This window comes from Chrysemys picta, chromosome 11, assembly GCF_011386835.1.
Source record: "Chrysemys picta bellii isolate R12L10 chromosome 11, ASM1138683v2, whole genome shotgun sequence".
Classification (NCBI taxonomy): domain Eukaryota; kingdom Metazoa; phylum Chordata; order Testudines; family Emydidae; genus Chrysemys; species Chrysemys picta.
Genome location: NC_088801.1, coordinates 48,828,932 through 48,852,361, shown reverse-complemented (window position 1 = coordinate 48,852,361; position 23,430 = coordinate 48,828,932). Strand labels below are relative to the sequence as shown.

Genomic DNA, 23,430 nt, shown 5'->3' with positions numbered 1-23,430 from the left:
ATGAAAGTGCCCTTACACATGCGAAAGTTCCGCATGCACTGGGAATCATCCCAGACCTGCAACACTATGCAGTCCCACGAGTCTGTGCTTGTTTCCCGGGCCTAGAATCAGCATTCCACGGCATGAACCTGCCCCATTACCACCATGATGTCCAAATTGCCAGGGCCCGTGCTTTGAGAAGAGTCTCTGTACAGGTCCTCATCACTCTTGTCACCGCGCCATTGCCGTCGCCTCCTCACCTGCTTTTGAAGTTTCTGTTGCTGCATATACTGCAGAATAATGCGGTGGTGTTTACAGTGCTCATAACTGCCGCGGTGATCTAAGTAGGCTCCATGCTTGCCGTGGTATGGTGTCTGCAGGAGAGCAGAGTGGCAGCGGAAGCAGTCATTCGAGGACGATGGTTTGCAGCCTTACTGCACCGTTTGCTGCCAGCAGCACCCAGGACACAACAGCGGCAGCTAAGCTGAGTGGGCTGCACGCTTGCTGTGGTATGGCGTCCGCACGGAAAAAAGGTGCGAAATGATTGTCTGCTGTTGCTTTCATGGAGGGAGGAAGCGGGGCCTGATGACATACCTAAAACCACCCGCAACAATGTTTTTGCCCCATCAGGCATTGGGAGCTCAACCCAGAATTCCAATGAGTGGCGAAGACTGCAGGAACTGTGGCATAGCTACCCACAGTGCAATGCTCCGAAAGTCAACGCTAGCCTCGGTACTGCACTCCGCTGGCTTAATGTGCTTAGTGGGGACACACACAATTGACTGTATAAAATAGATTTCTAAAAAATCGACTTCTATAAAATCTACCTAATTTCGTAGTGTAAACATACCCTCAAACACTGCCTGGATGTGAAGATGTAGAGAGAGGTTTTCTATGCTGTTTTAATGGTGGCCCCTCATTTTGGTCTTTGTCTCACAGGATAAAAATGGTGGCTACAGATCAGCTGCCATTTATTGGGTCAGACCATGGTCCATGTTGTCCAGTATCCTGTCTCCACTAACTAAAAGCTTTTTTTCTTTAGCTCAAAATATACGCAATAGCTATACTTGTGGAGCAAAAGACCTCATTTATGTTCCTGCTGTTGCCAGGAGGTGTCATATGGAGCATATTGACAACCATGATACCTTAGATAGCTATAGATTGACTTCAATATTGCACATCTTTCTTAGTATCCAACCCATTTGTTTTGGTAATTTGATATTATAGTCAGGCAGCACTCACTCTTATTTCTATTGCAGTCAACATGTATTATGTCAGGGGTAGGCAACCTATGGCACGCGTGCCAAAGGCGGCACGCAAGCTGATTTTCAGTGGCACTTACACTGCCTGGGTCCTGGCCACCGGTCTGGGGGTGGGGGTGCGCTGCATTTTAATGTAATTTTAAATGAAACTTCTTAAACATTTTAAAAACCTTATTTACTTTTCATACAACAATAGTTTAGTTATATATTATAGACTTATAGAAAGTGAGTTTCTAAAAATGTTAAAATGTATTACCGGCACGCAAAACCTTAAATTAGAGTGAATAAAATGAAGGCTCGGCACACCACTTCTGAAAGGTTGCCGACCCCTGTATTATGTCATGGTCTTCAAAAGAAGCAGAACTGAGGGAATATTAAAGCCCTGACAATAGTACTACTCAGTGTATAAGGGAAGCACATGCATAAGTCTATGCAGAATTAGGTCTAAAGGTGCAACCTGACCACCTGAGCTGTATGTACAGTGTGTTCTATAGACACACAACCTGTGTGCAGATGCTGTACCTTATAGAGCCGATTGAAAAATGCCAAAAAAGTTTCCACTGATTTTCTACCATTCTAAGCTGGTTGAAACACACACACACTTGAAAATTTGAAAAATTTCAGCTAGCTCTACTTCCTAAGTAAACATATATTCAGTCAAAAGAAAATAATATGCACCCCTTTATTTTGTCCAGCAAAATATTTACAATCACCCAGAATATAAAGATGAATACAGTTGTTAATTTGAAAACAATCCAAGAAATTTAATTGTCCTAATATGTACAACTAGAAAATTAAACACTCATTCCCAGAAATTTCCCTTGGTAACTTTACACATTTAAGAAAAGGATAAAAAGTGACTGTTTTCCGTCAATAAAATAATGACCATGGAATCCTTGCAGATATAACTTTTTGATATTGAGATATGTTGCAAGAGGTTTGTCATCCAGTAATGAGAGAAAATAGATTGCAACCAGCTTCTCTTTCCCCTTACTGTAGTAACAAATCCCCCTGTTGGAAGTGCAACTTCAGCTGAGAAAGTGACATCTGTGTTATGTGCACCTTTTAATACTCAATGAATCCTTGTGGGCTGCAAGCAGCTACTCTGGAATTTTTCTACTGACTATTTTATAGAATTTTTTTAAAGTGCATATCCCTTTGAAATAATTCAGAGAAGATTTTTTATTGAGGTATGTTATTCCAAAATTCTAATAAAAATCTAACATTTATAATCAGATTTTGAAAATCCGTTTATCCAATCATGAATATTTTAAATTATATCTAAAATTGAATACAGAGCTATACAAATATAACCCAATGAAATAATTTTAAATTGTAAGGTCTCCGTGGATTACTGGGATTAAAAATTGACTTTAAAGGAAAATAAGAAAGGCTTGCTAGCCATATCTGTTGCTAATGCAGTTCTTCCTGCTGCAATACACAATTTGTGTGATTTATATTTAAAAAAAATAAGGTGGCTGAAAATGAATATTGCTCTCTTTAAATGTTCTGTAAGGCCCGTTGAAATTTTGTAACTGTTGAAAATATTTCCACTTGATTCATGAATATATTTATCAAATAGCTAGGAACGCTAGTTGCCCAAATTTGTGGCAGTCTTGTTGGTAAGTTAATTTTCTGCTTGTGCACACAACATTGTACCAATTTAATGCACTAGCAAAATCCATGCAAAAAATGGTCTTATAAAATGAAGAATTAAATGTTACATTTTCAAAACAGAATTGACATAACAAGTAAGTTTCCTTTATGGATCAGAAAGGGCCACTCAACTAATATTTTCACTGCAGTTTCTAATGTTATGTTAAATCTTTATTTATTTTGCAAAAGTCAAGGGTCAAGTTATTCAACCTTAATGTAAAATACTTTTACAAGGACAATGCATTTAAACTTAGATTTCCTTTGCTATTATTAAAATGTTTCCAATATCTTTTGGAAAAAAATTACACTGAAATAAGAGGCACAAACATATGAAACAGCAGTAGCACTACAGACTCAAATACATTATTGTACAGTCACTAGTCAAAATTTTCCACAATGGATTTAAAGAAAAACATTGTACCAAATCTCATTAACCCAAACCAATGAATTAGCAACTGATACACTTTAGAATATATACTCATTATGTCTGACCCAATGTGGGTGATCAAAACACTTCTACAGCATTCATGTATCAACTCAATTTAATACATTTGTTTTGTAAAAGGTTTTTAAAAATATTGACTACTGTAAGTCAACAAATGCTACATCACGTCTTAGGTTAGGCCTATTAAACTTAAAAATGACTTGGCAGTGAATTAGGTCTGATTATAATGTTATATTGCACTTGAGAACTAAAAACTAGGGACTGAGTACCAAAAAGTTCAGATCCCAAGGAATTGTGAGAGCTCAGCATCTCCCACGATTAGATCCTAAACGGAACAAAAGGTTGCATTTCTTTGTGGTAGGAGTACACAGTGCACAAAACATTTTTTCTCAGCTCTTGTGTGAACAAGTGAAAGAAGCCCTTATCACCCCAAGAAAGTGACAAGGTCAGCGCACATTCTGCCACCTAACCATTCATTCTGGGCTGCCATTTTCCAAATACATAACCTTAATTCTTTCCCATTCACAGACAGCTGCATTGTACGTGAGCAGCCCAACTGAAAGCCGACTTCATAGGACTTTGGAACAGGCTCTACCCTGCAGTAAGACAGAGTTGACTAGATTTTATCCACGCTAATGCTGCTCTCTGATGCGATTTGGTAGTGCTCAGTAGTGATATCCCATAGCTCCCTCTGGCATGAGCACTGGTTCTAAAACAAGATGTTATACAATTTGAATCTTTCTCCCCCCGTCTCCTCCCCCCAAAATGGTCAAAATCTCTTTTAACCCCTCTGAAATAGTAGCAGACACTCCTAAGAAAACTTCTTTAATGCATTTTTTGCTGTGTAAAGCTCTACACTTTCATAGCTATATATTAATAAAGTGAACATTTCAAAAGCACCAAGAATCCCCTAGTTCCAGCTGAAATACTTTCAAAAGATACCTATGAAAGTGCATTTTAACAAGGTTACATGTATTCAAGGCTGGACACAATTTTAGGAATAACTAATACTAAAATCTCGGTTTGGATTTAAATCTTAGCTATACATAAAGAGATAAAAAATGTTTAGTAAAGAAAGGAAATACAGTAGCAGACTTTCTTTAAAAGTATCAAAAGTACCAAGGTCGTTTCAGCAATCATAAATTTAAAGGATAGAACTACAAGTCTAATATAGACATTTGTGAACATTTCTAAAAGATTTTGACTTTTGATATAAATATCTAAAGTTTGGCTTCCCACTTGTGCTTAACAACAATATATCTACTACTGAACTTTAATAGTGTTTCTTGAAAGACTAATTTAAACCTACAAGTGAGATTACATCCTTACACTTCATGAATCTTGTCAAAGTATGGTACCAGACAATATACATCTTAACTTTTTAAGATACACCATGAAATGCTGCAATAATGCAAGTTGGAGTAGTTATATAAATTCATAAAAGATCTGGATTTTTTTAAATTGCCCTCTTAGGCTAAATAATTTCACAAGTTGTTAATGCATATACATGAATTTGGACTTATGAAATGAGTTTATCTGAAAAGAGGACTAAATAAGCTATCTGCCATTCGTATTTTATGCACAGCACTTGATTCAGGGGCATTAATTGCATAAAAAAATATCACATTGTCTTTATAAAAAAGTGAACATTATAAAACACTTGCTATAAGAATACAAGTAGCGCTTGCAGGCCACTACGAAAACTATTATGACAGTAGAAAATATAAATTCTATAATCATCTTATTGCCAAATCTAGATTGTAAAAACAAAGACCTCAATTCAGGAAAGCATCCCTGTTCAAAATATCCCTTAAGCATATGCTTAATTTTAAGCCTGTGCATATGTGCTGTCCTGAACTGGGGGCTGTGTGCATGGTTGAATTCATGATGTAACCTGAACACTGCAGCTACATTACTGTTTTCTAACAATTAAACTGGAGATTAATGAATGTACAGGGATTTTAATCAAAGAGGGGAGGCAATTATTTGCTGGTATTCTTTAGGAGAATATAAGAAATACAAATATTTTCAAGAAATCTTACTTTATGTAACTTAGTACAGGTGGAAGTTTCCATAGTTACAACAGTGTTGCTGAAATTATACCTATGTACCCTAAATGCCAAGAAATAACACGCTTTAGTGACTATAAAATCAGGGGTTAGTTAACGCTAACACCCCTCCCAGATGAGCTGGGCTTTCCCGTGCTTTTCTTTGTCTCCCCGTAATGGCCTCAGTCCTGTGCTCATCCTTAGACAGGTGAATTGTCCTGCTGATTTCAAATCACTGTGGCTACTCACATGCTTTAAGCACATACGTGTTTGCAGAATCAGAACCATGTTCTCTCTGCTGACAGTCTCTTCAACCTCTAGGCTTAGCCCAAGTTTCAGACTGGACCCAAAGAATCCAATGGTCCTTCTGCGTGTAGATTTCCCACTAATGTCAATGGGAATCAGGTGCGCAGTATAACTGCAGGATCAAGCCTCAATTGAAGCTGAATTTAATAAAAAAATCACTCCTGTCTCATCTTAAAATACATTCAACAAGGCCATCTAGGGCATGTCTACTCTGCATCTGGGACCCAGCCTGGGTCCACAGACTTATATTAGCAGGTTTTGCACAAGCACTCTGAAAACAGCTGTGTAGACAGGTCAGGTTAGAGCTTGGATTCTGAAGCCAGGGTGGGGTGAGATGGGCTTGAGCGCCTGAGTTCTGGACCACGATGGAACATCAAAAAATCTATTTTTAGAGTGCTAGCATGAGCCCCACTAGAGCAACTCTGTGGACCCAGGATGGGAGGCTCACCCCCAGATGCCTTGTAGACATGCCCCAATGGCTTGGGTCCTGATTCCTCCCTCTATAATTACAATAACAATACTATAACATTAAAGGCTGTGGGTAAAATCCATTACTTCAGTGAGGCCAGGATTTCCATTATAAACTAATTTCACTTAAACAGCTGTCTAAAACAATATGTAAATGGATAAAAAAGCAAGCTGCCCAATATACAAATTAACTCCTTATTAACTTTGGACTTTCTCAGTAATAACTCAGGTACTATAGTGGTTCAGCTAAGAAGAATGCAATGAAGAGTGAAAATCGGTTCTGGTTTTCCAAAAACCAGACATGAGGCAAAAATGAATGTCTAAACAAGCTATTAATTTCCAACAACTTGCATCAAAAAGGTTCTCTGGTCATCGGGGGTATTTACAGTGGAGATGCTGCCCCAAGCAACCTGGAATACGTGCCAAAGTGGTCTGTCCTTGCTGTTACTCTTAGAGCTTGTCAAATACAAAAGTTGCATCAGTTCAACTATCCTAGTATATTTAAGTAGTATAATACCACTAGTGTGGACACAGTTACACTGGCATAAAGGAATTTATACTGGTATAGTTTATTTCTGTTTGGGAGGGTACTAAGCTACCCTGGTAGAAGGAACCTTTATATTGGTATATCATCATCCACACTAGGGTTTGTATCAGGGTAACTATATTTGGTTAAAAATGCAGACCAAGACCTCTGGAGCACCATCTATGAAATCAAGAGGAGTGGGACAAGGGAGGAGAAATGGTCCCATGGAAGCAGCTGACCCCCAACTCCCTACAGAAAGGGAGACCAACATGCAGAAGAGATGGCAAATGGGAACGATCCTGCTGAATATTCCCATGTATACTTTTTTGGGGGAAATCATCAGCATAGAGTCTAAGGACAGAAAAGCTTTGCAATCAAGGCAGACTTGTAAAACAAGCTATACTCATTTTGTGCATCTAGCCACTGAGAGCTTGAAAATTAAGTGTAGTGTCAGAATGTAAATGTCCATCAACAGAGAACATACTAAATCTAGCAATTAACTATGGGAACTGCTGGTTTACAGAGCGTAAGTGAAATCTATGTAGCAGTTCGTACAACACTAGTCTGTGCATCAAAAGACAGTGTCTCCTGAAATTAGATTAGCAAAATCATGGCACTAAATATCATGTATGTTTTTTACATCCAAATCAGTGCATATGCATTAGTCACATCTATTAACGTGATTAATACAGGGGAAGAATTAAATATATTGCTTTTAATCTGTAGTTAAGGCTATTCCCAATGCCAAAAGACATCAGCAGTAGTGCAGTCGTGGAGTGTCTGTTCCTTAAGAGGGAAATCAAAATTTGTAACCAAGATGCTGGCATTTTTAGTTTCAGTATGTTACACAGATAAAACTCTTTTTAAGCTTCTGACGTCCCTTCGCCATTTTCATGGGGTTGCAGCTGTTCTCTTTCTTGTTCTTCCTGAGGAGGTCGCACACGTTTGAAGAACCCCATCTGTAATTTGGAGAAATCACACGTATTTGGAAAGTGACAGTCATGCCATCTACAAGCCATTTCTCACTGTGTGAGTGCTTAAACAACCTAACTATTCAGTCACTTGGGTTTTCCTCCCTACTCTCTAGTTTCAGCTCATCCTCTAAAACCAGGAAATACGAACTGAAAAAGGAAACAGAGCCAAACACAGCCCAGTCCTCCAACAAACACCAATCCTTATTGCAATTCCTTCCCTGCTCAACAACCTAGGATGAATGGATGGACTCTGCAGTGTACCCAATAGATCAACATATTCAGCCTGTTTAAGACAAAATTACTAGTCTCATTTGCAGTAATACATCAATAATGGAACCCCCCACCCCCAAAGTATAATGCTTACCCTGTACATTACAAAGACTAGAACAGCCAGGAGCAATAATCCTGCTAGAACAGCCAAAATTATAACCCACACCGGCACTGGCATGGGCTGTGGTTGAATGCCCCAGGTGATATTTGTGGTAACCTAATGAAAAACACAATGAATCACATTTTATTAGGCAGTGGCATGAATGAGTTTGTCCATACAGTATGTGACGTACATATTTTGAACCTGTCATATTTAAAACATATAATGCACCCCATGAATTAACATTTCTTTTGGATGAGATGGCACTTCTGTAAATTGATGGAGAATATATGATGGCAAAAAGGCTTCATTAGCCCAAGTTGGAAGCAGCCACATTATCCAAGACTATGAAAGCCTTTGAACCACACTAAATACATATTCTATATATGCTAGACATTTTAAAGAAGAACTGTGGCATCTCACAAATGTTTCAGAGCTTTTAAATGTATTTTTGATATTTTATTTTAAAGATAGGCACCCCCGTAATACTAAGAAGCAAACCTTACAGGACTTGGAAAGAGAGGAAAATTGTAACTAATATATTTTAGAAACCAGATACTGTATAAGAATGTCCTCTTCCAAATCCCTCTGTAAAAACTCTCTTTTGCCGTGATGCCTACAAAAGACTTGACCATGGTTAGAGAGCTGGTGAGCCGAGATCGCTGTTTATCATGATGACCACTGCTGCCTCATTGTTTCTCCTCCTCTTTGTATCACCCTGTTGTCTACTGACTTATACTTTGATTGTTAAGCGGTTTGGAGCAGAGTTCATCTTTTTGTTCTGCATTTGTAAACTGCCTAGTGCAATATAGTTCTGGTTCTTCACTGGGGCTGTTGGGCACTACTGCAGTACCAGATTATTATTATTGTTATTAATATTAATAAATAACAAATAAGAATGTCATAATTTTTAAGTTCAAACCCTTCCACTCTACAAAGACTAGAAAACTGAAGATTTCTACCATTCTTGGTTTTCTTATTGCACCAGTTTGGTCACAAGATATTGGACTTCACATCTGTCAATGGTGCAGGACTTAACACTGTCCATTCTGGGGTCTGGCAAGTGTAATGTGTGTGTGTGGGGATGGGGAGAAGGGAATATTTCTCTGGAAGAGTTAAAGGGGGTGGGGGAAAGACCCACAACACGGTAGGCGCTGGAAAGCTTTGGAATATTAGAAGCAGTCCCAGCAGACATAGATTAGTAGGCAAAAGGCAGGTGAAGCGGTCAAAGATGAATGATAAATAGCATATATCGCATATGTCTGCCGAATTGGGCCCTAAGCTATGTTTGGTAGTGCCACCACTGTGACATCAGTAAACTGTATTTCCCAATAAAGGACTAAATATAATCCTGAACATCAGAACAAGTTTTACAGGCTCTTTGAGTGATTCAGGACTGTCAGTATGCAGACTGATCTGTATCTATTAACTAGGTCTATTTGCCCACAGTATTGTCAATATAGATATATGACAGCCTACATGCCAAATGCTAGAATTCTAGTTTTCAGATTAAAAATGTTTGGTTTTATTCTTAATTTTATGTGTATAAATAATTTTAATATATAAAACTAAGAGTTAGTTAAAATGTAGTAGCATTATGAAGGTGAATTTATGGGCTTAATTTTGATCATTCTATTTCTTGTATTAATTTCAACTGAATGTGCATTGGGTCAAGCCATGTTCAGACAAAAATGACTTACTACTGTAGAATTGTGGATATCTTCAAATGAAAGGTTCTTGTAAGGGAACTCTATAACATTGAATGAGGCTGATGACTTGAGCGAGTACGAATGATTCTGGTTTTCTTTCTGTGCAAAAAACCAAAATTGATATTACATGCTGGATGTAAAAAGACTTTTCATGTTTCAGAAGGTGGGAGAGATTGTGAACTAATAGGCACTTACATTCATAAAGGTCTGGGTCCAAAGGCGGGATTTTACATACAATATTGCACTCTTTCCCCTCTCCAAGCGGCCAACTTGGCAGACTATTTTTAAACATTCAGCAGTTCCACAGCCCTACGTGCGACAAGAGGAATGGTTACCTCACTGATGAAAATTCATTACTATGTCTACATTCAGTCTTAAAGACACAAATGACATTACATCAATTGCTACACATTAGATAATTTCTATATTCAAATGTGCAATAGAAACTCCATAAATCACTCAAGTGACTGGGAAATCCATAGCGAAATTCCATAATTTTGCAATTAACAAACTCTGTTGATTTAACCCAATTTTAAGGCCCCTTTGTACCATGATTAGAAACATTTGATGGCCATTCCAGGATATGCATTACAGATATATACTTTAGTAAGATGTGTGCTGATCTGAATGCTGGAGTTTGTAATTGTTCAGTGTGTTCATTAGAAAGGTTACATATTTCAACAAAATATGGTACATTGTACCCGATGTATTCTCAGTTATAGATTTCCATAGCATTGTATTTCACAGTTGGATATCACAAACTCATGATGCAATATATTTTTGTTACAACATGTATAGGCCAAATTCCATTATTTAAGATTAATACCCTTAAACGAGGAGAAACACAAATCCTTTCAGATTGTAGTATCCTCCAATCCCAGAGAACATAGCTAAAAAATTATTTCAAATAGAAATTATTCCTGTTAATATGATAACTGACAAGACTGCTTTACTTTCTCTCTTTGTTCTAGAAACTGTGGAAGCTTTGGCTTCTCATTTTATTGTGTACCATGTGCCAAATAACTGCACAGACCCAACCTAAGTGCTTCAGTGTTGTTGCCCTTCATACAAAGATCACAGAGGTTTTAGAAAAAGATTTATGCCAAAGATTCCACCTGCTGTATCAGACACGGATGAAACATTCTGCTGCTGCATTGTTGATAAATTGGACAAAAGGCCTTTAGTAAGGGAGAGTGACCCTGTGACACTCTATACCTCGGGGGAGCGCCCTGTAACCCCATGTTTCTCATCTATATATAATTGTGATATTGCAAATAAAGGATGCCATGTGAGGTATCAGGGGATCTGCTGAAACCCATTGTTCCATCTAAATATGTGCATCATTAATGCATATAAAATCATAAGAATTGTGTTGTATGGTTTTCACTAAAATATGCTGTGGGTTTGGGAAGCGCCCAGATACTAGCTCTCCAGAGACAACGACAAGGGAGGTAACCAACTCCCGGGTGGGTGCAGAACAGACATCACCAGCCTTTGTCCAGCAGAGGAGTTACAATTCAATGACTCACTCACAGGAGACACACCAGGGGTATTGCGTCACCTTGTGACTCAGCAATGCCCACCAGACATGCTTCTCCAAGCACATGGACTAAGGGTATAAAATAGAACACAGGGGCCCCATGCTTCGCCTTTTCTCCTCCTGCTATGCTGCAAGCAACAAGGACATTCAGAAGACTGAAGACCCCAACAGAGAAGACTGGTCCAGGTTTCAAGGGTGAAACCTGCATACTATGAATTGCAATATCCAGTGGGATGAGAAAAACTGCTTAATCTAGATGTTGCCCAGTCTAATAGGATTGAGAGTTTAGACTGCGTGTTTATATATATTTTTATTTTGGTAACCACTCTGACTTTGTGCCTGTCACTTATAATCACTTAAAATCTATCTTTTGTAGTCAATAAACTTGTTTTACTGTTTATCTTTACCAGTGAGTTTCTCTGAAGTGTTTGGTAAATCTGCTCAGGTTTACAAAGGCTGGTGTATATCCACTTTCTATTGATGAAGTGGTGAACCAATTAATAAACTTGCACTGCTCAATAAAGGGTCTTGAGCAGTGAAAGACGGTATATTCCTGAGGCTGGGAGCTGGGGAGATTTGGCTGGTGCCTTTCTCTGTGTGATTCATGAGTGGCTCTGGAAGCATTCATGCAATATCGCTGGGTGAGGAGCTCCACATGCTGCTGTGCTGAGCGATAACAGCACCTGGAGGGGTTTGCTGCTTGTCACTAGCAAAGCATTGTGAGAGAGAGCCCAGGGTGGAGAGTTAAGGGGGCACAGTGGTCCCACAGTCCCAGGCTGCATCCCAGGGACCGCATCACAGTCCCTTATCTGTAAGCAATGCCAAGGAAATTCAGAGTTCAGCTGGCTTTTCTAACCTGGATTAAACATTTCTATTTTCCACTAGCATCCTCGTTAACTAATGGGATTAGATCATCAACAGTTCAGACTGAAAGAGGAACAATACAAGGCTGTCTCTTTTCCCCTTCCTTTTTGACATGACATTCAGAACTGTAGCTATGCTTATACAATACCATTTGGATGCAACCATCACCCTGCCTTGGGTGTACAAGATAAAAACATAAACTGGCAGCACATTCTTGTCATTCAGAAATTGTGTCCTTGATTTCACCCGTCTCAGAGTTGTTTGAAACACTGAGTTATTTGTCAAGCTAGTGAATCAATTGAAATATCTCACATATAATAAATCATAGATGTTAGAGACTGAAGAAACCTACTGTATTGTATCATCTATAATAGGTGCTATAAAAATTCACTATTTGCTATTCTGCAGTACTTCCTCTTCTAATTCGGGGAAGCTATTGGGGTTATTGCAGACAGTGCAGGTTGTATTTTAAATGGAACCTACCTGTAATCAGTCTTCCTGAAAATGCTAGAATACAGACTCCAGACATAGGATATAATTTTTGGTGGTTAGAGAGCCTACCGAGCCATTGGGAAGGCTGGGAAAAGGCAGCGACTCTTAAGAAAGGAATGTTTGGCACTGGAGGTATAGGAGTTTGGAGCTCTTATGTGGAGAAGAATCTTCCCCCCCCTTTTCCTCCCCCCTGATCAGATAATCCCCATTTTCTCCTTCACAGACCCACTCCCCCACAACATAGGATGCAGGTACACTTTGATCTTTTTCTTTGTCCTCTCCCCACCACGGCCTTATAGCAAATAATCCTGGGATGTGTGTTCTGGTGGTTCTGCCCACAGGCGCCAACTTTCCTTAGCGTCGGTGGGTGCTCGCGCCCCCTGCCCCCGCCCCCAACACCGCCCCTCCCTGCCCCTATTGGATCCGTCCCCAAATCCCCGCCCCAGCCCCGCCTCTTCCCCGAGCGCGCTCAGGGGAGGAGGTAGAGTGGAGGCAGAGGTGAGCTGGGGCGGGGTGCTACAGGTGGGTGCAAAGCACCCACCAATTTTTCCCCGTGGGTGCTCCAGCCCCGGAGCACCCACGGAGTCGGCGCCTATGGCTCTGCCTTGATGCCGGCCTCTTGAGCAGAGCACCAATCCCAGAAGTACTCCCACCACTTCTCACAAGCAGATTCAGCAGACTGACCTTCCCAAACGTATGACAGGTTCATTCCACAGAAATGGGGAGAAATTCACTGTCTATTTCACAGTCTCGGGGTTACAGAATAGACTGATACTCCAGTGAGTAACTTTATTTATATGACAGTAATGCCAATGGGCCCAAATCAGAACTAGGGCCTGACTTTGTTAGGTGCTATACAAACACTAGGTGAACACGGACCCTGCCCCAGCCAATTAAAGACAAGGCACAAGAATCGAGCATAACAAACAAGAGAAAGAAAAGGGGAAGCAAAGGAAGGAATTCATGGTTGACAGCAACAACAGGTGGATACACAGCTTGATGGTTCCAAACCATTTAAACATTTCTTTAGAATTATCCTTTCTAAAGAGTCCCCATTAAACCATAACCGCCCCCCCCACCCCGGATTCCCTCTACATTTGCTCCCTCACCTACTAGATAAAGTGGACTCACTACACTATTATTACTATATTATTACTTTTTCCTCCTGCAGAGTCGATCTCCAAAATCCCTCTATCTAGCTCCTTTCAAAGAGAAACACAGATGATCCCCACACTTCCTGTGGATACTGGGTCCCCTTGGGAGCTGAGAGGCCACAAGAGCTCAGAAGTTTTCCCACTCCCTGCTGTTATCCAGAAAACAGGGACAGGTCCCTGCAAACATCAGGAGCAGGAGGGCAGAAAGTCCATTGGTCAGTTAGGCAGAGTATGCTCTAACGTCACTGCAATCCAGGGCTGTGAAGATGCCCCCAGGGCTCACCCTGTCATTATACCTCTCCTCAGTTACCCCGATTTCTCACACCTCCCCCATCCAACTGTCAATCTCCCAACTCTACAGAAAAGCATAGTATATGGAGACCCTGACATAGAAAAAGGCCTCACCTCAATTCCCATGCCTACAAGTAACTGTGGGCACAAATGCATTCGGACATCTAACTAATTGATTGCACAATTACATATGTTCCACTAAAAATGGAAACATGTAGAAAAATCAAGGTCCTAGATTATCAAATGCATTTTTTTCCTTTATAAAAAACTATTTCCAAAGTTTTCATCTCTCCATTAAAAGAGCAAAAGATGACAACTGAAATATATCAGTGCAAGAGCTACTATAGCGCTTACCAAAGTATGTACATCGCCTTCAATGGCAGTTATATCTCTTCGATTTATATGGTGATCACGATTATCTTCATCCCTAAGGGTTTCATTCTTCTCATCTGCTTTAGGAACTGAAATCTAGGATTACATCAAGAAAGGCACAAATAATAAACAATATCTTATATAGCATCTTCTATCCTAAAGGATCTTAGAATGCTTTACAAACTACCAAATACATATACAGGAATAACTTGACAGAAGCAATCACCTCTGGGGTGGAACATAGCAACATTTTAACTGAAGAGAGCAACATTTCACCACAGTTTAGTATAGGACTGGGGGAACACTGCCACATACTATTGGGAATGCCGTGGAATTTTAAGTAGACAAAAGTAATTAACTAAAAAGAACGTGTCTAGGACACCAAGCTAATACCTCTACTCTTGGCAAATGTGATTTGAGATCTTTAAGAACTACTTAAAGTAGTAGGGGGAGGGATAGCTTGGTGAAGTGGGAGGGATAGCTCGGTGATTTGATCATTGGCCTGCTAAACCCAGGGTTGTGAGTTCAATCCTTGAGGGGGCCATTGAGGGATCTGGGGCAAAAATCTGTCTGGGGATTGGTCCTGCTTTGAGCAGGGGGTTGGACTAGATGACCTCCTGAGGTCTCTTCCAACCCTGATAGTCTATGATAGTCTACTACTACTGATTAGACTTAAGAGTGTGCAGAAATGGGGTTATAAGCCAACAGCTAGCCAAACTTCTTTGACTGGGTCATTCACATGTTTTTGCTTAATTGTTATTGCTGTTTCTGTATTCCAGAGAAAGCAAAAAAGCGATTTTGCAAATGGGTTCCTTGAAACCAGGGATAATTTTGTTGCTATGTCATTGCAACACAGACATGAACATACCAATTGCATAGCAAAACCATTTAATGAACTCAAGTTTATTAGTGTTTTGCATTGACTTTCTGGGTGCCGGTAAACTTCAAGCAAAGCAAAACTAGGTAAAAAAAAAATTTAAACTGACCTCACCTAAAAGATTTCACAAAACTTGGGTAAATCAAAACCTATGAATTGCACACAGCCCTAGTCTGGAACTTTCTCGTACGTGCAGCAGAATGGAACATATTCAAAAGATGTATCTGTCCTTGTTTCTAATCCTGATAGGTCCCTTTGTCTGTGTCCTAGCTGAGGTTTGCAAATCTCCAAAATTTAGCATCATCTTCAAATTTAATTAACATACTGTTCACTCCCTTTCCGAGATCATTAACATAGATGTTTAATACAACCTAATTCAGAGCCCTGCAGTGTCCAATTCTTGCCTCAGCAAAGTCAATTTTTTTTTTAATACAGTTCAGCCAGTTCAATTAGTAGAATGTTAGCTGATGTCAATGGAAGTTTCATGCCTAGAATGAGCAAAGAATTTATTCTTAAAGCTGTCAATAGAGCACTTTCAATTTAGCAATCTCCCCAACACTTCTAATGTATTTGAGTCTAAGAAACTGGTACAAGCACTGTACGTTACACTTACATACACACATTTGTATCATTTAAGGAGGGATTTGAAATAGGGTACTGTGGGTAGGATATTGTGGGCCTTAGCAATTCCTCCAATTTGGGAATTCTTTTCCCAGATTTCACATTTGAGACCTAAGGGACACTATACTATTCTGGGTTCCACATATGAAATACCCATTTATCCTTGTGAGGGATTTGAAATTGCATATATATGTACACACTATATTTATACAGTATATTGAAATTGCATGAGAGAAATATATATCATTGTGTATTATATATAAAATACTTTTGTGGCATGCTGGGTCTCAAAGGCTACTGAAATCAATTAAAAGACTTCCATTGACCTCATTGTGCTTTAGATCAGGCCTTAGATAAATAAGTAGCAATAAAAACAATAATGCAATGTCTCCTACTAAACTGAAAAATATTACATAAATAACAAAACAACTTTTGGAATGTTGCTGTTTAAATGTAGGTTAAGTAACACTCCATTTGTAGCTAATGTTTTTAGTTATTATTCATTTATTGTGGGATGTTATGATTAATCAATATGTTATATCATATATATTCATTCTATGTTAATTAGAGTTAATTTGTAAGATTATAAAAGGATAAGATCGATCAGTATTTAGAAGAACCAAGAATCAGACATGACAAGCTGAAATGCAAAAACCTGTAGGCTGAGGCCTGCAAGATTTTAGCTTAGCTATTTTAGGTCTTGGAGACAAGAAATGATGACCCGAGTGACCAGAAAATAACTCGATGCCCTAAGATTATGGGAAAAGAGGTATCAAGTGGTAATATTGTGTAAAATTACCCAGAAAATAAATATTAGATCATAAAAATACTGTAAAGGCGCATCTGTATCCGACATGTCTCAACCACGGGATACAGGCTGTGCATCAATGCTAATGAGAATAAAGGGAACTTATACAGCCTATAGAAAATTGGGGTCCCTTAAGTTTTCAGGGGACACAAACCAATAAGAGAAAGAGCGTTGACACTTTTATGGACATGTGCAGAATGTAGGTATAGACGGAATCACATTATAAAAAGGGGATGCCCAGAATGGGAAAATTGAACTCCCTGTGGGAGACTCCATCAGGAACCATTCTCTACTGATGATCAAGCCAGTAGAGACCCATCAGACCCTAACACTGTTGTTAAGGATGTGAATATAACTATATTTGTAACTTGTGAATAGGTATGTATAGAATTTCTATATGCTTGGGTAACCTTACCTTTAATTGTAACTTTAATAAAAATTGTAAAACAGTCTTGTACTTGTGAATGTACGTGTAGTCACTACCTTTGGTTTTTATGTGTTCCTAGAGACTAACTCTGAAGCAAGTAGCAGAGGTGACTTTTACTCTGTTAAGCTTGAAACTGTAGCCGCCACAGCTGAACCCATGGTAGTGTTATTGTGTTACCCACATTACAAAATTCACTTTAAATAAAATAAAAGGCTACACATTGCTGTGGACTGAAAACTATGCCAACATGAGTATGAGGGAAAAAAAAAGATGGGGGATACTAGATCTGAACTTTTGGCTGAAAAACTGGTGTCTACCTATCCTTCCAGCTGGTGTCTCCCCATACAAGGAGTCAGGGTATAACAAAACATAAAAGGGAATACATAAAAAAGAATAGAGAAAATAGGCAAATTCTCAATAGGAGTGAAACCAGCAAAACTAGCGTCTATGCTTATTTACATCAGCAGAGGGTCTGGTCTATATAAATAAACCTATATTTCACAGTTTATAGTATGCAGCAAAACGACAGGAACAAAAACCCAACCCGACTCAATACCCAAGCATGGCGTTACAAAAGTCTCTGCTTACCTTAATTTTCAATGGGTTGATCTCCATATCTGAAGTGCAGTTCATGGGTCCATCAATTTCATATTGCATAATATACAGCAGGGTGTTGTTGTTGTATTTGTAAGGCCATTGAAGATTTAGCATCACCTTGCTGAAGGCACTTGGACCATTGTTTCTCAGCTAGTGATGAGAAGAAAATTAAATGACTGTGTAAGACTATCCTCTTTCCTTTGTTAATGGCTCAGTAGGCACTAGTATATATTTAAAATTATATGAAGGAGCATCTACAAGATTTCCCCTGACTGTCAGTACAATCAGAGTATGAACAGTGTTACTATGGAAAGAAATTTCATCTCCCAAGAAGCTAACTTATAATTACTTGAAATAATTTGCTGGAAAGGGGAGATTCTTCTGAAAAAACTTAAAGGAAAGATATTTTTCTGCCTTCAAGAAGTTCCATTTGTTAAATGTACTACATTGCCCAAAGTGAGAGAGACTGTACATTTCTTATCCAAAGTTGTATGTCTGTTGTGAACATGTCAGATATATGATAAGAATAATTTTTTTAGATAAAGCAGTACCTTATTGGTTGTATAACAACTTGAATCATAGTCAGTCTTTCTAAAAAAAACTATTTAAAAAAATTAATTGAACACAGATGAAAGCTGTGATAGTTGCTTAAAAAAAAGGCTCTCTCAAAAGACTTTAATTTTCAAGGCAAAAGGCTTTTGTAATAATGACTGCATAATTACAGTACAGCTGAGTGTCCAGAATAATTAACACACTGAGTAGTCATTTTATTGGTTTCACTGTTGCAAGATTCAGGCGACCAGATAATTTGTATAGTTTTCTACAGGACTGGATGATTTTATGGCCAATAACATGCACAGTTATGTAAAATAGCATAGGGGCTTATGATTCAGGTATAAGCTGACTGCTGTAAGGATCAGAGAGGAATTTCTTCCCAGGTCCCACTAACTGCAACGTACAGCATTGCACAGCTGGCTATATTAATTGTTAGTATTTTTGCCTTCCTCAGAGGCTTGAACCAATGGACTAAATTGACTCAATGCAGCAAATTCTAAGTTCCTATTGAACAACCACATGGAGTAAAGCACATTTACCATAAAGGAAATCTTAACTAAAATATTTCCTCCTTCCCGTTATTTATTGGCTAGAATCCTGGACCTCAAATCAATAACTATTACATACCTCATATATGTGCTGAACTAGAGGTCCTATGTCTTCTTCTGTCTCTGGATTCTCCTGGGGTTGCCAGTTTTCAATGGGGAGGAAGATGTGATCAGGAGAAGAGACACTACATAGTGAAGGGAATAAACAAAGCTATCAAATATTTAGCCTAATGAACTACTAATTTCTAAAAATTGACCCTAAGGCTTTCATAATGCAGATTCGAGAAAACTAAATTTACAAATATCTAAAAACCTACACTGACTGACACTGACCTTTCCATCCTAAATACTGGACGTTAGAATGAGCAGAAGTGGGGTTTTTTTAAAATGCTTGATCTTCTGCTCAATATACTGTGTAGAATAATTCTCTCTCAGAGGGATCTTTCTTCATATTCTTCTAGTTTGGGGTCAAAGTATAAAATTAATACATGCTATCTGGACAACCTTCTGTGGTGAAAAATTCAATTGTGAGCAGTGTTGATGATAGGGGCATCTGATTGGTAGGGTCATACATGGAACTCAGCCAGCACCTGGCTGGTAATGGTGGTTTTATTAATTTTTCTTCCATTTTAAACATGAAGGTTTAACAGCACCAGGATCGCAAGGAACTTACTAATGCAGTAGGTTTCTGGTGGGAAGGAAAAATTAAAGAAAATGGTGCCTCACAGGCGATTTTCACTTTTCCCCTAAAAAATATGCAAGGCCTCAATGATTGTGAGCAACATTAGCATTCCAGCAAGAAAAAAATTAACATCTTCACTGAACAGTCAGGATTCTTCAGAGGTTTAAGAGCTGCACAGAAAAGTGCTCTTTGTAAAATAAATATATAAATAAAAGCTTGTCAGGAACATTAAAATATGTAGTGAGAGGCATCCTGAGTTGACTGGCTGATCAGAAGGACCATTTAACAGTTCGGTGAAGTGTGGCTTTCAATAAATAGCAGTAGGAGAGTCTCATCACAGATACTATACCTAAGGCTGAAAAGGACAAGCTACTCTAGACCTATATTTGGAGAGTATTTTGACATGCTAAGAAAAGGTTTGGGCAGTTTTGGACTCAAAGTGTATTTTCTTAGTCTGTTCAGAAGGTGATTTTTTGGGAGTAATTTTTACATACTGTTCTTTGAACAAATTATAAAGATGAAGAGTAGCATTTTCAAAAGCACTTAAGTGACTTAGGAACCCAAGTCCCATTTTCAAAATTGACTTGGGATCCCAAATTACTTAGGTTTCACTTAAAGCCCCAAAGATGACGACATGAATCCATGTTTATTTTTCTATTACAAAACCTCCAAGGCTCAATAAGAAGCAAGACCTGCAAGGAAGTTTACCAAAAAACAAAAACAAAAAAACCACTCATCTGAGAAAGAGACACTTGCTAAATTAGTATCAACACTCACCCTCTAATTTCAACAGATGCTAAGATGGCAAGGTCAGACTGATAAGATGTTATTGGGCTTACACCGTCAAATTGATTGGAGCTGAAAAAGAAGATAAGTCCATTTGTTAAATGGAATGAACAAGGTTCTTTTTTCAAGCGTTAAGCACATGTTATGTAACATTATTATGTGACTCCTGTGTCACCGGGGCAAAAGGAGAGGTACTAAAAACGAAGGGCCAGATACTCTGCTCCACTGAGGTCTGCTTTGCCATATTGTACGGAATAAATGGGCCTTAAACTTGCCCTAAATCCCTTAAATATTCTACTGCCATGGAAAAATCAATTGGCATAAAGCTGGTGTAGCTGACTACGCCAGCCCTTCCACTCTAACTCTCCTTGGCATAGGGGCAATCGAGGGCTAGAGGAGGCAGGGTCAGAGCAAAATGCACTCCAGTGATCATTGCTACATAATGGCCCTATCTAGCTCTTAGGCCACTCTAACTTGCCCCAAGGGCTGGCGTGGCCTTCACCTAGCCCCAATGTTGGGGATGCAAGGAAGTGCCTTAAAGTCATCTCTGCATACCTCATCCCCTGCCACAGCTACACTAATCAGCAGCTGGGCACTGAACCCTACATTTAAAACCTACAGAAGGATGTACTAGATCATAGGGCAGTTGTCACTTATAAATGCTAGGGTTACTCATACCAATACAATCTAGCACTTTCCAGCTCCTAAATAAAAGCTTTTCACCAATTCTTTATCCCTATTTTACAGAAGGGGAAACTGAGGCAGAGAGCGGATGCCCCAGGTCATCCAACAGGCCAGTGGCAGAGCTGGGAATAGAATCCAGGTCTCCTGAATCCTAGACCAGTGCTCTATCCACTAGAACACATTGCCTCCTCTGTAAGGATTTCCTAAATGTTCTCTATTTTCTTCACAGCTGTTGTAATTACAAATTACATGTAGAAGAGCAATATTTTCCTCCTAGGCAGCAATCATCATACCCTTTTGGATGCCGGGTTGTACCTGTGACATTGGTGAGCCAGGTGCCAGCTCATGTCAAGGTGCTCGTGTCTCAGCTGGATACTAACAGATATGTAGCTGGAATCTGTATGGCTCACTTGTGATATTGATAAATTATTAGAATTTTAAGAAAGTGTTTAGACGAGAGTTGCTGCATGCATTCATCTTACTTGCAGTGTCTACGTTCCATACTGTAATATGTGAGCGGTTCTGTTGTGAGCCTCTGTGATTCTCGCCATACAGGAGAGGAACGTTAATTAGTGTGGGGAACTGCTCTTCTACAGAAGACCCGCCATAACAGAGGGGCTTTGGTTGGATCTTGCAACTGAAAACACCCTATGTCTGGACTGAGAAACCCTCAACAAAAGGACTGAAGACTCTTAGTGTTGTTCTGCTCTCCTCCCCAAGAATATGAGTCATGCAAGTGGATTCTACCCATCAGCTGAATTTGCAGCTCAGAGCACATGGCAGGAGAGGGATAAAAACGCCATACCAAGCAAATAGGTATCTCCATGCTGCTTGGAATCAGGGAGGAGGAGGTGGTGTTTCTAGGCATAAACAAGAGATCCCCAGCTGAAGCATAGGTTAGCTCTAAAGGTCAAGTAGAGCTTGCTAGTTATAGAAGCCTATATTACTCTTTGAAACCTAAAACTGTAATTCATTCGTGTGTCTGTGTCTGCGTCTGCTTGCTTTAACCTGGTCAATAACTCTGTTTCCTTTTCCTATTTAATAAATCTTCATATAGTTTACTATAGGACTGTCTACAAGTACTGTCACTGATGCAAGACCTTAAGTGCAATTGACCTGTGGTAAGTGACTGGTCCTTTGGGAGCAGGAGTAACTTGAATATTGCTGTGATCCTTGGTATAAGGAGACATCTATCACAGAGATATGCTCACCTGGGTGGCAATACAGATCAGAGTACCCAAGAGGACTGTCTGTGACTCTGTGTTAAGGCTGTTAAAGTGCCTGAGGAGTTTGCACTTGGTACAGTTTGTTGGTGAAATCTAAGTTTAGACCTCACAACCAATTTGGGGTTTGGTAAAAACAAGGGCACCCCCTCTTTTGTCACTGTTGGGAGCGTTACAGCCATTTTTTGACTGGGGAGCCATTTTTTGACACGCAGTGCACACCTCTGAGTGCAGTGAAAGGCACAGAATAGAGAAGTGGGACATGTCTGTCATATTACTTGGATCTGTCACATGTCACTAAATGCTGCAGTTCCCCCTCACATTCTGCAGAAGCAATTTCTATCCTGTTGTGTTTGCCCTCTGAAACAGTTACATAAAACGTGCATTTCTCCCTTATATTAACTTGTAGTAGATTATGCTTGGGTTGCTGACTCAGTTCATTTCCTCACAACTGATTGCCTTCATGAGAGATCAGGGGTGAAAAGGGTTGGGGAGCTATCAGAGGTAGATGGTGGGGGATGGTTTTTGAGGGAGGTGGCAATCGGAAGTCAGGCAGGCGAGTTTCTTGAGGTGGGACCTGGGAGGTGCCGTAGCAGCTCCCTCCCACCCCCCCACCCTCCTGCATGGAGGAAGCTGGGGAAAGAGGATCTGCAGGGACTGTTATTCCTCCGATGGAGGGAACCAGGTGCCTTGGTGATTGCTCTCACCTTTGAGGGAGGAAGAAGCTAGGAGGCCCAGTGCTGCCCACCTTTTCCAAGGGAGTTAGAGCTAGAGTTATATGCTACTGGCCAGAAGCAACAGTACATTGGCTGATAGAAAGGATGGGAATAAAACTGAACCAGATAGCTATGTGAGATCAAAGGGTTTGTAGTGCTGCGAAGCCTTTGATCATCAAGGCAAACTGCTGTGCCACTAAAATTGAAGGAAAGGGCTAAAATTATTATTCATATTATCAGTTTTGGAGAGCGAAAATGCATATATGGGTGAGTGTAATCCATTCACTTGGTTCTGGGGACAAAGTCCCCAGGGAGTGAGGCAAATTCACCTGATGCCTCAAGGACAAGGTGCTACATTTGAAGCTCAGAGTTAACTTAAGAGATGTATAAATAATAACCAGAGAGATAGATTCCTATTTACTATACATCACAGGAGGCCTGTGTTTTCTC

The 23,430-nt window shown here is 39.6% G+C and overlaps 1 protein-coding gene across 1 annotated transcript in view; it reads right to left on the bottom strand.

Moving 5' to 3' along the window:
* Positions 1-1,909: 1,909 nt before the first annotated feature.
* ITGAV (integrin subunit alpha V) overlaps positions 1,910-23,430 on the bottom strand; it is an 81,935-nt gene continuing 60,414 nt past the window's right edge. The window contains exons 23-30 of the mRNA XM_008172776.4: positions 20,349-20,429; positions 18,969-19,074; positions 17,778-17,936; positions 14,439-14,552; positions 9,939-10,052; positions 9,735-9,842; positions 8,029-8,151; positions 1,910-7,649 (exon numbers count right to left, since the gene is read on the bottom strand). Coding sequence (XP_008170998.2) covers positions 7,554-7,649; positions 8,029-8,151; positions 9,735-9,842; positions 9,939-10,052; positions 14,439-14,552; positions 17,778-17,936; positions 18,969-19,074; positions 20,349-20,429 — 901 coding nt within the window. The 3' untranslated portion in view covers positions 1,910-7,553. The remainder of the gene's footprint in view (positions 7,650-8,028; positions 8,152-9,734; positions 9,843-9,938; positions 10,053-14,438; positions 14,553-17,777; positions 17,937-18,968; positions 19,075-20,348; positions 20,430-23,430) is intronic.